Genomic DNA, 14,661 nt, shown 5'->3' on the forward strand with positions numbered 1-14,661 from the left:
TGCTGGATGAAGCACTTAAGGTGGGGAAGAGAGAAATGATGCTTTTTTGTTTCTGTTTTTGTTTTTTTTGAGTCTGGTGTGTTTAATAAGGTTTTTTTTAAAAAAAAAACAAATCTTATAGTAGAATAGATTATACTTTTACATTGAAAATCTAGAAAGCATAGAAATGTAGAAAGAAAAAATATATATATATTAGGTTGGTGCAAAAGTAATTATGGGCCGGGCATAATGGCTCACGTCTGTAATCCCAGCACTCTGGGAGGCTGAGGCAGGCAGATCACCTGAGGTCAGGAGTTCAAGACCAACCTGATTAATATGGTGAAACCCCGTCTTTACTAAAAATACATGGTGATGGGTGCCTGTAATCCCAGCTACTCAGGAGGCTGAGGCAGGAGAATCGCTTGAACCAGGGAGACAGAGGCTGCTGTGAGCCGAGACTGCACCACTGCACTCCAGCCTGGGCAACAGAGCAAGACTCCATTTCAAAAAAAAAGAAAAAAAAGTAATTGCGGGTTTTGCCATAAATGTAATGGCAAAAATTGCAATTACTTATGCACCAACCTAATATTTTTAATACTTCCAGCCCCAAACAATTGTAAACCTTTTGAAGGTGTCTTTTGTGCTAATGGGATGACGCTTGCTTGTCCTCATGCACTGAGCCTCCCCTACGTATGTGGCAGATCTAGAGTCGCACGAGGCAAAGCTCTTGCTTGAGGTACTTGCAGTCAGGAGCAGCCGCACCACTCGCAGCGCCCAGGGAGAAACGAACATTGTTCACATGCCTAAAACTTGTGTTTAATTAAGAACACAAGTTCTTGGCCCGGCACAGTGGCTGACGCCTGTAATCCCAACACTTTGGGAGGCCGAGGCGGGAGGATTGCTTGAGCCCAAGAGTTCGAGACCAGCCTGAGCAACATAGTGAGGCCCCGTCTCTATTTAATATAGAATAAAAAAATAAGAGAGAGAGAGAGAGAGAGAAAGGAACACAAGTTCTTAAAGTCATGGCCAAGTACGTCTTTCACAAGAAGTCATACAAAGAAGAGAAAAGGGCCTCTTGTTTAAAAACATTAATAATTGCACACCCACGTTCCTAGCATTATTAAACAATAGACAAAAGGTGGAAGCAACACGGGCACCCATGAGGGATAAATGGATAAACAAGGTGTGGCGTACTTATGTACAATGGGGCATTCTTCAGCCTTATCAAGGAAGGAAATTCTGACACATACGACAACATGGATGAACCTTGAGGACATTAATCAAAGTGAAATAAGCCAGTTATGAAAGGACAAATGCTTCCACTTCTATGAGGTGCCTGGAAGAGTCAAACTAATAGAGATAGAAAGCAGAATAGTGGTTGTCAGAGCCTGGGGGAAGAAGGGATAGGGAGCTAGTGCGTAATGGGCACAGAGTTTCAGTTTGGGAAGATGAAAAAGTTCTGGACGTGGATGGTGGAGAAGGGTGCATGACAATGGGAACGTGCTTAATGCCACTGAACTATACATTTATTTATTTATTTATTTATTTTTATTTATTTTTTTTTTTGAGACGGAGTCTCGCTCTGTCGCCCAGGCTGGAGTGCAGTGGCCAGATCTCAGCTCACTGCAAGCTCCGCCTCCCGGGTTCCCGCCATTCTCCTGCCTCAGCCTCCTGAGTAGCTGGGACCACAGGCGCCACCACCTCGCCCGGCTAATTTTTTGTGTTTTTAGTAGAGATGGGGTTTCGCCGTGTTAGCCAGGATGGTCTCGATCTCCTGACCTTGTGATCCGCCCGTCTCGGCCTCCCAAAGTGCTGGGATTACAGGCTTGAGCCACCGCGCCCGGCCTGAACTATACATTTAAACATGGTTTAAAGTGGCCAGTTTAGTGTTATGTATATTTTACCACCATTAACAATTTTTAAAAGAGTACCAAAAAATCATTAAGAATTTCAAGATGCGGCCGGGAGCAGTGGCTCATGACTGTAATCCCAGCGCTTTGGGAAGCTGAGGCGGGCGGGTCACCTGAGGCCGGGAGCTCGAGACCAGCCTGGCTCACATGGTGAAACCCTGTCTCTGCTAAAAAAAACAAAAAATTAGCTGGGTGTGGTGGCAGATACCTGTAATCCCAGCTTCTTGGGAGGCTGAGGCAGGAGAATTGCTTGAACCCAGGAGGCGGAAGCTGCAGTGAGCTGAGATCGCACCACTGCACTCCAGCCTGGGCAACAAGAGCAAAACTCTGTCTCAAAAATAAATAAACAAACAAACAAATAAATAAATACTAAATGTGGAGTTCTTCTTGGCACAGGGCCCTGTGTGACTGCACAGGCTGCACGTCTGTGAAGCCAGCTCTGCTCGCCCTCAATCAGAAAAGGCTTTCCCTGGATAAAGAATTACCCTCTGCATGAACCGTTCAGGAAGTCTGTTCCATTCCCGCTCCCCTTTCTCATCTTTTCCTCCTGTTTTCATTTTCTCCCTATTCTATTTCCAATCCCCTTTTCTCTTTCTCCTCACCCTCTGCCCTGCTGTCTGTAACCCAAACCCATGGGAAAACGGTGGTAAAGCGACTAAAAGAACTTACTTGCTTTGTATTTGGGCAGTATCCAAAAAGCCAGAATTAGGATTATCACCAGCAGCAGCAGTAATAATCCTGGAAGCAGTAGCTTCAGACAGAAAGGACAGCTGTCTCCGCCTGGAAGAAGACAGCATCCACTGGTGACCATAGCATTTTCTTTGCCAACGACGTTAAGCCAGCAAGTGTTTTAGAAAAGGTGATGTCTCCCAATTTAACCAATGTACTATGCACCCAGGTTCCCAAATGGTCATGACATCTGCCACTTATGGGACTTACTAGTCAATAAACTTATTGACTGGGCGTGGTGGCTCACACCTGTAATCCCAGCACTTTCGGAGATCAAGGACGGAGGATCGCCTGAGTCCAGGAGTTTGAGACCAGCCTGGGCAACATAGTGAGGCCCTTGTTTCTACAAAATAAATAAATACATAAAAATTAGCCAGGTGTGATGGCATGTGCCTATGATCCCAGCTACTCAGGAGGCTGAGGCAGGGGGAATCGCTTGACCCCAGGAGGTGGAGGCTGCAGTGAGCTACGACTGTGCCACTGTACTCCAGCCTGAGTGACAAAACCAGACCCTGTCTCAATAAATAAATAAGTTAAGAAATAAATAAAAATAGCCCGGGCGCAGTGGCTCACACCTGTAATCCTAGCACTTTGGGAGGCCAAGGCGGGTAGATCACCCGAGGTCAGGAGTTTGAGACCAGCCTGGCCAACATGGTGAAACCCCGTCTCTACCCAAAATACAAAAATTAGCTGGGCCTGGTGGCATGTGCCTGTAGTTCCAGCTACTTGGGAGACTGAGGCATGAGAATCACTTGAACCCGGGAGGCAGAGGTTGCAGTGAGCCGAGATCGTGCCGTTGCACTCCAGACTGGGTGCGACTCCATCTCAAAATAAATAAATAAATACATAATAAAATAAGTAAAAATAATAAAGTTTAAAAAGTTATGAGCAAGCACATCTTCCACAGTGGTCATCCAAAGAAGAGAAAAGCAACGTTTCTGGGGTCATAAGCACCAGAAAAGCCTGGGTGTTTACTGGGCGAGGCCCTGAGCCCTGGCAGCACATTTCGTGTCATCCAAACAGCTGCCAGTTTTTGAGTTTTAGCCGCAGGCCAGGCACGGTGTTAGGCACTTAGCCTGTGTTGTCTGACTTATCCTGTTGGCATCATTCTCATTTTATAGATGAAGTGAGTAAGGCTCAGGGAGGTGAAATGACTTTCCTAAGGTCACACAGCCAGTGAATGGAAGGGCTGTGACTCATAGCCAAATGCCTGACTCCAGCAGGCTGCCTCACTTGTTAGACCACCCTCACTGAATACCAGGGCGTAGGTTCTGTTCTGAGGATGTGGCTGGCTGGAGTGGTCAATGTCCAAGCATGCCTTGTGCCTTTGCTAACCTAGTTTTTCTTTTCTTTCTTTTTCTTTTTTCTTTCAGACAGGGTCTCGCTCTGTTGTGCAGGCTGGAGTGCAGGGCACGAGGATCATAGCTCACTGCAGCCTCCACCTCTCAGGCTCAAGCAATCCTCCTACCTCATCCTCCCAGTAGCTGAGACCACAGGCGTGCACCACCACACCCGGCTAATTTTTTTTTATTTTCTGTAGAGACAGGGGTTTTGCCATGTTGCCCAGGCTGGTCTCAAACTCCTGGGCTCAAGTGATCTGCCAGTCACAGCCTTCCAAAGTGCTGGGATTACAGGTGTGAGTCACTGCACACGATCTAGTTTTCCTTCTATCCTTCTACCTTGATAAATGCACCCTCAGAAGGACCTGGAAGGTCAGGTTTGAATCTGGAATTCTCAGGCTTTCCAGAGTTTGGCATCAGGACGTGGCAGCATGGACCGAACCCACGGAAGTCCCAGGCTGCCCCACTTCCCACCTGGGCTCTGACCTGCACCCTAAGGGGCTTTGCATGCGCGTGGACGCCCCAGCCCACATGTGCAAACACCATCCACACCCCCCATAAACAGCTCCCTTGGCTCAGGTCCAGGGATGCTCATACCCTCACTGTGGGCCACCCTCGGGAGGATGAGCTGGGGGAGAGACTGGTACAGGCCCTGGAAATGGGTTCTGATCTGATTGGGCAGGGGATCTAGGTCCAGGTACCCAGAGTGTGGAGCAGAAAAGTGGGAGTATAAGGTCCAGGTGGGTGCATCCCCATGGCTCCCTGAACCCCTCAGCCTAGGGGAAGGTACATAGCCCGGAGGTACCAGACCAGAGTCCTCCAAACACAGAGCTTGGCCGGGGGCACCTCTTGCCCTGAGCCAAGGGTGGTGCAGGAGTCTGGACTCACCATTGTTAGCAGTGGAGCAACAAACAGCCAAGCAGGAAGGCATGGGTATTAGAAATCAGTACAAGACAGCCAGGCGCAGTGGCTCACGCCTGTTATCCCAGCACTTTGGGAGGCCGAGGTGGGCAGATCACTTGAGGCCAGGAGTTTGAGACCAGCCTGGCCAACATGGTGAAAACCCATCTCTACTGAAAATACAGAAATTAACCAAGCGTGGTGGCGGGTGCCTGTAGTCCCAGCTACTCAGGAGGCGGAGGCACGAGAATCTCTAGAATCTGCGAGGCAGAGGTTGCAATGAGCCGAGATTGCAGCGTTGCACTCCAGCCTGGGCAACAGAGTGACATTCTGTCTCAAAGAAAAAAAAAAATAAAAGAAAAAGAAAGGAAGGAAGGAAGGAAGGAAGGAAGGAAGGAAGGAAGGAAGGAAGGAAGGAAGGCAGGCAGGCAGGCAGGCAGGCAGGCAGGCAGGCAGGCAGGCAGGCAGGCAGCCAGGCAGGCAGGCAGGCAGGCAGACAACATGACAAAAAAAACAAAAACAAAGAAAACCGACCTGGCAGTTCCAAGAGAGGTGCAAACTGGAAGAGGAGGGCAGAAAGTTTCGCCATAAGTCCCCCTCCTGCTCCAGCTTCTAGGCTTTTCTATGGTTCCTTTATGGCAGAAAGCAACCCCATGAGAGTTTACGTGGACTCTATCATAGGGACCCTCCATGTGGAAGCAGGTGACCACGGTGGGAAATGGGCGGGCAGAGGAGCAGCTGCAGTTTCTGGAAGCGAGTTCAGACCTGGCTGAAAGACCTCAGGTCGCTCTTACCTGTTGAGGGCATGGTGACAGTTTGACTGTAGGCTGCATAGTCAGGCAATCTGTTTTTAGCTTCACACCTATACTCTTCCTCTTCTCCAGGATTCTTCCTGGTTAACTTAAATTCAGCAGACTCCCTGTCGTACTTGGAAATAGCTGGTGATATGGCAATATGCTTTTCAAAGAAAGTGTAATTGATGGGCAGCGAGCCATTGACTGAGAGGCAATGTAATGTTATATGTCGGTGTGTTTCTGTTTGAATGACCGTAATGTTCAGCACTGGGGCAGTCACCGGGTCTGGAAGAATGAAAGTGAACATGAAAAGGATAAACAGACTGGGCATGCTCACTCAGACCACAAATATGGGTGGAACCCTTACTCCATTCCAGGCTGTGGAACCAAGATGAACGACCCCCTTCCTGAGAAGTCAAGAAGCTCACGGCCCACTGGGAAAGGCCAATGGGCCTGTGGCCAACCCCGTGCAGTGTGGGGTTAGCCGAGGTTCTCAGCCCAGTGCTGAGAAAGCCAGAGAGTGGAGGGTATCTCTCTGCTTTGAGGAACTGGGGTACAAGGTTGCCCTTCCTAGAATTCACAATCTATTTATTGTTAATAATGAATATAATTTTGTCAATGATCCAGTTCTAAGTATGAAGTTGAGAAGTGGTTTTTTATGTTTATTTTTTATAGACATAGGGTCTTACCATGTTGGCCAGGTCGGTCTTGAACTCCTGGTCTCAAGTGATCCTCCCACCTTGAATTCCCAAAGTGCTGGGGTTATAGGCAGAAGCCACCACACTTGGCCCAAGATGTGCTTTTATTCTCATTCCTTGTAAATTTAGAGCGGGATTTTTTAATCCAAAAATATCATTTTCTTTTCAATGTATTTATTTATTCGGAGACAGGGTCTTGCTCTGTCAACCATGCTGGAGTGAAGTGGCACAATTATAGCTCACTGTAACCTCAAACTCCTGGGCTCAAGTGATCCTCCTGCCTCAGCCTCCCCTGGAGCTGGGACTACAGGTGCACACTGCTGGCTAATTTTTAAATGTTTTGTGGAGACAGGGTCTCGCTATGTTGCCCGGGCTGGTCTCAAACTCTTGGCTTCAAGTGATTTTCCCACCTCAGCCTCCCAAAGTGCTGGGATTTCAGGTGTGAGCCACCACGCCCAGCCCCAAAAATATCGTTTCCTCTAACGGTACTTTTATTTATAGAACTCAGCTGCACAATTATCTTTCACTTCCTCTGAAGAGCAGGAGTAACCCTGCTAGCTAGATTCAAGAGAAACTCTCAACAGGAAATGGGTCTGCTACACTCTGTTAGATCATAGCCTATTCTATAACCTAACAGAAAAACCCAGCTATACATTTTATTATATATGTATTAATAAGACAGTATTATAGGAAAGGAAGAAAAGTTGTTAAGTATCTATCATGTGCCAGGCATGCCATTCACATGATCTCATTTGACCTTCACGACAGTCCTACAGTGTGGATAGTATCATACCCATTCCACAGATGAACCAACTGTGCTTCAGAGAGATTGAGAAATTTGCCCAACGTCACACAGCTAGTAAATGGCTCAGTCAGCACTGACTTCAAGAGTCCATACTTAAAAACAATTTTTTTTTAAAAAATGTACTTTCTTTTTTGTTTTGAGACGGAGTCTCACTCTGTTGTCTAGGCTGGAGTGCAGTGGCACGATCTCGGCTCATTGCAACCTCTACCTCCCAGGTTCAAGCAACTCTCCTGCCTCAGCCTCCCAAGTAGCTGGGGATTACAGGTGCCCACCACCATGCCTGGCTAATTTTTGTATTTTTAGTACAGACAGGGTTTCACCATGTTGGCCAGACTGGTCTTGAACTACTGACCTCAAGTGATCTGACCCCACTCAACCTCCCAAAGTGCTGGGATTACAGGCGTGAGCCACCGCAGCCGGCCCTGTGTTCTCTTTAAACATTTGATGAGTGAGCACTTTGGGAGGCCGAGGCGGGCGGTTCACGAGGTCAGGAGATTGAGACCATCCTGGCTAACATGGTGAAACCCCGTCTCCAGTAAAAATACAAAAAAAAAAAAATTAGCCGGGCGTGGTAGCGGGTGCCTATAGTCCCAGCTACTAGGGAGGCTGAGGCAGGAGAATGGCGTGAACTCGGGAGGCGGGGCTTGCAGTGAGCTGAGATGGCACCACTGCACTCCAGCCTGGGCGACAGAGCAAGACTCTGTCTCAAAAAAAAAAATAAAAATAAAAAATTGATGAGTGAATCAGTGGTTAATGAATTTGTGTTTATGGCTCATAGTTTCAACCTTGACTGGGTTGGGGACAACACTGTGTTTTAGGCCTCATTAAAAACCCAGTAGCACAATTGCTTGCACAGAGTAGGTACTCAGTAGTGCCTGTTGATCTGCCCTAACTGAAGATAATACAGTTTTATAATCTACCAAGATAGTTTTATTACCGGACTGTGTAATTACCCTAACAAATTGCAGGAAGGTCGTGCACAGAAAACATATGAACCGATGGGCTTATCGCCCAGCGCAGCAGGAGTCTGACCACTAGAGAATACCATCAGCTATGTTCCTGCCCTCACATATCCATCGTGTTCCAGTACCATGTTTGCAGGGATTTTCCCCCTCCTTCTTCCTTTTCCTTTCACAAGGAATATACTCAGTTTATGTCCAAAGATCATTGGGATTTTTTTTTTTTTTTCTTGAGACAGGGTGTCTCTCTGTCACCCAGGCTGGTGTGCAGTGGTGCAATCACGGCTCACTGCAGCCTTCAACTCCTGAGCTGAGGCAATCCTCCCAACTCAGCCTCCTGAGTAGTTGGCACTATAGGCATGCCACCATGCTCAGCTACATATATATATATATTTTAACTTTTTGTAGACACATGGTCTCCATATAATGCTCAGGCTGGTCTCAAACTCCTGGGCTCGGGTGATCCTCCTGCCTCAGTCTCCCAAAGTGCTGAGATTACACCTGTGAGCCACTGCACCTGGCCAAGATACTGGGTTCTAACCTGGAGTCTGTAGCATCCTCTAAAACCTTATGCAGAAATTTGTATCTGCAGTTTTATGAATATTTCTCTGGAGAAGGTATTCATTGCTATCATTAGATTATTAAGACAGTTATAACCTAAAAAGCTAAGAATCACTGAGCTACAGCAATGTCACCCAGCAGAACTTTCTGTGATGATGGGAATGGTCTACATCTGTGTTGTCCAATGTGGTGGCCACCAGCTACAGGTGTGGCTACCAAAGCCTTGAAATGTAACTAATGAGACTGTGGAGTGAAATTTTTTATTTCATCTAATTTTCATTAACTTGATTTCAATTATGACATGTGCTTGTAATCCCAGCTATTCAGGATGCTGAGGTGGGAGGATCTCTTAAGAACAGGAGTTTGAGACTGCGGTGGACTTTGATTTCCTGTGAGTAGCCTCTGCACTCCAGCCTGGGTGACATAGGCTATTAAATTAATAAATTTTGGCCAGGAGCGGTGGCACACGCCTGTAATCCCAGCACTTTGGGAGGCTGAGGCGGTGGATCACCTAAGGTCAGGAGTTCAAGACCAGCCTGGTCAACATGGTGAAACCCCATCTCTATTAAAAATACAAAAATTAGCTGGACGTGGTGGTACGTGCCTGTAATCCCAGCCACTTGGGAGGCTGAGGTGGGAGAATTACTTGAACTGAAAGGCAGAGGTTGCAGGGAGCTGAGATCATGCCACTGCACTCCAGCCTGGGTGACAGGGCGAGATTCCATCTCAAAAAAAGAAAGAAAGAAAGAAAGAAAGAAAGAAAAAAAAACAAAATAAACAAATTTAAACAGTATCATACTGGATAGCACAGACACAGAGGACCACTCAAGAGTTCTCAGGAAGTCAGGGTCCCTGTGCTTTGAAGACTCCAGGTGTAACATACATGTGTTTCCTAGAAGACTTTCTCCTCTCCCAGGAGTCCATTATCAAGGTCACCTTCACAGATGAGGCCCTTAATGCTAGGCAGTAACGAGCTTGGGATGGGAAAATGGGACAGAAAAACATAGCAGTGAGTGCTAGCAAAGGGGCCCCGGACACTAAGGAAGCGGTGGGAAAGGCCTGGGGCTTTGAAGACCCTCTCCATGGGGCCCAAGGCTTCAGAAAAAAAAAAAAAAAAGTGATTTTTGCCCACACAATGGGAATCACAGAATAAAGTTCCTAGAAAAGACCTCAACAATTATTGTTGAGATATAAGACTTTTGCCTAAAGATATAAGACTATTACCTGACATGGTCGAAAGTCTTTGAAAGAGAAGGTGAAATGGAATTATTAAGAATAGAGAACTCACTGGGCGCAGTGGCTCACCCCTGTAATCCCAGCACTTTGGGAGGCTGAGACAGGCGGATCACCTGATGTCAGGACTTCGAGATCAGCCTGACCAACATGGTGAAACCTCGTCTCAAGTAAAAATACAAAAATTAGCCAGGTGTGGTGATGGGTGCCTATAATCCCAGCTACTTGAGAGGCTGAGGTAGGAGAATGTCTTAAACCCGGGAGGTGGAGTTTGCAGTGGACCAAGATTGTACCACTGTACTCCAGCCTGGGCAACAGAGTGAGACTCTGTTTCAAAAAAAAAATAAAGAATACAGATCTCAAAAATTAAAAAATTAAAAATACTTCCTGTTGACCAGGTCTAAAAATAAATAAAAAATAAAAAAAGAATAAAGATCGCAGTAACATACTTTCCAGGTTGTTAAGTGTTCACAAGGTTCATGGAGAGCCCCTCATAGAACCAGAAAAGACCCTATAAATTATAGGGCTCCAAGGAACAGGTGCTCTACTTACCGACAATTGTGAAGTTGAAGTCACGGCTGTATTTTGAACAGCTGTAAACTTGGGCTTTGCATTTGTAGGGTCCTGATTCATGGGCTTCTGTGATGCTTAGGTTAAAAATTGCAGGTTCACCTTTTCCATTCTGGGTTCCCAGGTGTGTCTTATGTCGAAACAATGAATAGGTGATCTGCAGTGATTTGTTCTTATGGGAGCAAAACATAGATACATTTTGACCCTTCATAACCACATTAGTCTTCGAGTCCAAACATGGAGAAGGGAATTCTGAAAAACCAAATGACACAAGAAAAAGTCCTTGTTAAGATCCCGGCTGGGCAAGGTGGCTCACGCCTGTAATCCCAGCACTTTGGGAGGCTAAGGCAGGTGGATCACTTGAGGCCATGAGTTTGAGACCAGCCTGGGCAACATGGCAAAACCCTGTCTCTACTAAAAATACAAAAATTAGCCAGCACGGTGGCGGGCACCTGTAATCCCAGCTACTCAGGAGGCTGAGGCAGGAGAATTGCTTGAACCCGGAAGGTGGAGGTTGCAGTGAGCCAAGATCATGCCACTGCACTCCAGCCTGGGCGACAGAGTAATACTATTTCAAAAAATAAAAAATAAACAAAAAGTTATTGAAGCTGGGTGTGGTGGTTCACGCCTATAATCCTAGCACTTTGGAAGGCTGTGGTGGGAGGATCGCTTGAGGTCAGGGGTTCAAGAACAGCCTGGGCAACATAGAGAGCCCTCATCTCTAATTTTTAGAAAGCAAAACAGAACAAACAAAACATAGCTGGGACCAGTGGATGGCTTGGGTGGAAGACAGATTTAGACTCTTCAAAAATGCTTTTAAAAATGCAATAAACTCTTCTCCCACTCTTTGATCTGGACAATTAACATTTTCTCAGTCTTACATAAACTCAACCTTTTTTTTTTTTTTTTTTTTTTTTGGGAGACAGAATCTCACTCCGTTGCCCAGGCTGCAGTGCAGTGGCATGATCTTGACTTACCACAGCCTTGAATTTCCAGGCTCAACTGATCCTCCTGCCTCAGCCTCCTGAGCAGCTGGGACGATAGGCACACGTCACCATGCCCAGCTAAGTTTTGTAGTTTTGGTAGAGACAGTGTTTCACCATGTTGGCCAGGCTGGTCTTGAACTCCTGACCTCAAGTGACTGCCTGCCTCAGCCTCCCACAGTGCCGGGATTACAGGTGTGAGTCACTGTGCCCCGCCATATAAACTCAACTTTAAGACAAGACTTAAACTACTTTTCCAACCAAATAGCCAACCCTAAGTTTTTTCTAATATAGGAACGCTAGAGCGTTTGTGGCCAGTAAACATGAAAAAAGATGCTCAACTTCACAAGTGATGAGGCAACTACAAATTAAAACAACACTGAGATATCATGTTTTGCTCATCAGATTGGCATAAATTTTAAAAATGATTGGCCAGGCACGGTGGCTCACGCCTGTAATCCCAGCAATCTGGGAGGCCGAGGCGGGCAGATCTCTTGAGTCCAGGAGTTCGAGACCAGCCTGGGTAAATGGTGAAACCCTGCCTCTACTAAAAATACAAAAATTAGCTGGGCATGGTGGCGCACACCTGTATGGCACTACTTGGGAGGCAGCGGAAGCGGGAGGATCAATTGAGCTTGCAAGGTCAAGGCTGCAGAAAGCTGAGATCGCACCACTGCACTCCAATCTGGGCGACAGAGCAGAGACTCTGTCTCAGAGAAAGAAAGGAAGAAAAAAAAAAACCCTAAATAAAATTAAAAAGTAAAAGTGATTATATCCACCGTTGGGGAGTGGGTGTCACCGTTGGTGACAGATAGGATACGATCAGCCTTGTTGGGAGGGCAACTTAGCAGGGTCTGTAACAATTTAAATGTGTATGCCCTCTGACCTTGCAATTTCAATTCTAGAATTTCATTCTACAGAGATGCTTTCAAGCTCTCAAGCATCCATAAAGGATGTTTTGTACAAGGATGTTTACTGTAGCATTGTTTATATTGCCCCCAAAAAGTGGAACAATAAATAAGGATGGTTGAAAGAATCATGGCTGAGTCTTAAAACACCATGCAGCTGTTGAAAAAGAGGAACTGAGGCCGGGTGTAGTAGCTCATGCCTGTAACCCCAGCACTTTGGGAGGCCGAGGCGGGAGGATCACGAGGTCAAGAGTTCAAGAACAGCTTTGCCAACATGGTGAAACCCCGTCTCTACCAAAAAAAAAATACAAAAATTAGTCAGGCATGGTGGCACCTGTAATCCCAGCTACTCGAGAGGCTGAGGCAGGAGGATCCCTTGAAACCAGGAGGCAGAGGTCACAGTGAGCTGAGATTGCACCACTGTACTCCAGCCTGGGCAACAAGGTGAAACTCTGTCTCAAACAAACAAACAAACAAAAAAAAAAAAAGAAAGAAAAAGATGAGCTAAATCGATATATACTACTTAGAAAAGATGTCTATAATATATTAAGTTAAAAGAAAGTCACAGACGAGTTTATTTACTATGATACCAAATACAAAATGACTGTTGATAGCAGTTGCTTCTGGAAGTAGGAGGGGGAGAAGGATTGGAGGAGGATTGTAATGGAACTTTTACATTTTATACAGTAACAACAACCATTTTGACTATCACTTATGGATGGTTTACCATATGCCTGGCACTGTGACGAGGAGCAGGGATTGTCTCATTTGAGCTGCACACTAGCCTACCAGGTAGGTGCTTTTTTATTAGCCCACTTCACAGATGAAAGAAATTACGGTGTCTCACGCCTGTAATCCCAGCACTCTGGGAGTCCGAGGAGGACGGATCATGAGGTCAGGAGATCGAGACCATCCTGGCTAACAAGGTGAAACCCCATCTCTACTAAAAATATAAAAAAGTAGCCGGGCTTGGTGACATATGCCTATAGTCCCAGCTACTCGGGAGGCTGAGGCAGGAGAATCGCTTGAACCCAGGAGGCAGAGGTTGCAGTGAGCCGAGATTGCGCCACTGACTCCAGCCTGGGCAACAGAGCAAGACTCCGTCTAAAAAAAAAAAAAAAAGAAATTAAGGTCAAAGTCGGTATGTCATGAGCTCAGGCTGCTGGCTAGTAACTAGTAGAACCAGAGTTAGACCACTTCCCAATGTATATTTCTAGTGTTGCTTGAATTATTTCACAATAATTCTGTGGGGTTTTTTTGGTTTTTTTTAAAGAAATGAGGTCTCACTATGTTGTTCAGGCTGGCTTCGAACTCCTGAGCTCAAGCAATCCTACCCCATTAGCCTCCCAAAGTGCTGGGATTACGGGCCTGAGGCACCACGCCCAGTCTGTGTGTTGGCTTTATAGTTAAAACACAACAACCATAAAACAATAACAAGGAAAGTTAGGAAACTTTCATTGTGAAAACGATTTCAATATTTTGTCACTGAGTCTCAGCGCTGCAATCCCCTCCCTAAAATCATTTTAAGTAATAGATAATTGAAAAGACCATTCTTTGGTTGTTCATAAAAGTTCAGAAACACTTTTGAATGGACGCTCATGTTGCAATCAGACTGTCTCACCACTTCAACGAAAATGGTTTCAGTAAGAAAGAAGTGAAACTTACCATCTGTTTTCATTGCCTCACAATCCAATACAGCTTTTCTACCTGAAAGAGAGAAAAGGAACACGATTAAGCTCACTTTCCACATGACGCGTTGGCTTAGAGGTTTGAGCCTCAAAATAATAAGGGGAGCTTACATGTGACAGAAGAAAATACGCTCCAGAGAAGGAGCCTGTTCAAATGTCTCCACATTCTCCCAGATGAAGTCCAAGACGGGGTCAGAAGATATAGTAGCACCACAGTAGTGAGTCACTCGGAGAACTTCCTCTTTTTCTTGGCCAAGTTAAGGAAATCAGAGGGTTTGGACGAGCTTTGCATAATATGACTGGTTCGTTCGACCAATCTGTTTTCCTCTATGAGTTCCTGTAAGAAGAGAGATATTTGGTAGACTGTCACCCGCCCCCCACACCCCCTGCCACCCGGTCCCACGCTGGCTGGGAAAGAGAAAAGGAGGTAAATCTGACTGTTACATTGTCTATGTAAACCCACCTGATCTCCTTGCTCTGGACTCAGTCTATGCTGAAAGGAGTTTAGTGGAAGTTCGGTTTAGTCTTTGGAAGCAAACTGACTGTCTTAAGCAGATAATACAAATATTGTATCAAAAATGCCTGCTTTTTTTTTTTTTTTTTT

At 46.0% G+C, this 14,661-nt stretch overlaps 1 protein-coding gene across 6 annotated transcripts in view; it reads right to left on the minus strand.

Annotated features, from left to right (window-relative positions):
- MILR1 (mast cell immunoglobulin like receptor 1) overlaps nucleotides 1-14,348 on the minus strand; it is a 32,601-nt gene extending 18,253 nt beyond the window's left edge. For 4 of the 6 annotated variants that reach the window (XR_007720061.1, XM_050762478.1, XM_050762479.1 and 1 more), the window contains exons 1-5: nucleotides 14,169-14,348; nucleotides 14,035-14,076; nucleotides 10,461-10,730; nucleotides 5,653-5,937; nucleotides 2,559-2,669 (exon numbers count right to left, since the gene is read on the minus strand). Coding sequence is in view for 5 of the 6 variants with exons in the window: in XM_050762478.1 (XP_050618435.1) it covers nucleotides 2,559-2,669; nucleotides 5,653-5,937; nucleotides 10,461-10,730; nucleotides 14,035-14,076; nucleotides 14,169-14,223 (763 nt within the window). In the remaining variant the exon portion in view is untranslated. The remainder of the gene's footprint in view (nucleotides 1-2,558; nucleotides 2,670-5,652; nucleotides 5,938-10,460; nucleotides 10,731-14,034; nucleotides 14,077-14,168) is intronic. The other 2 variants (XM_050762482.1, XM_050762481.1) reach the window with 2 other exon arrangements.
- Nucleotides 14,349-14,661: the final 313 nt, after the last annotated feature.

This window comes from Macaca thibetana, chromosome 16 (assembly GCF_024542745.1).
Source record: "Macaca thibetana thibetana isolate TM-01 chromosome 16, ASM2454274v1, whole genome shotgun sequence".
Lineage (NCBI taxonomy): Eukaryota > Metazoa > Chordata > Mammalia > Primates > Cercopithecidae > Macaca > Macaca thibetana.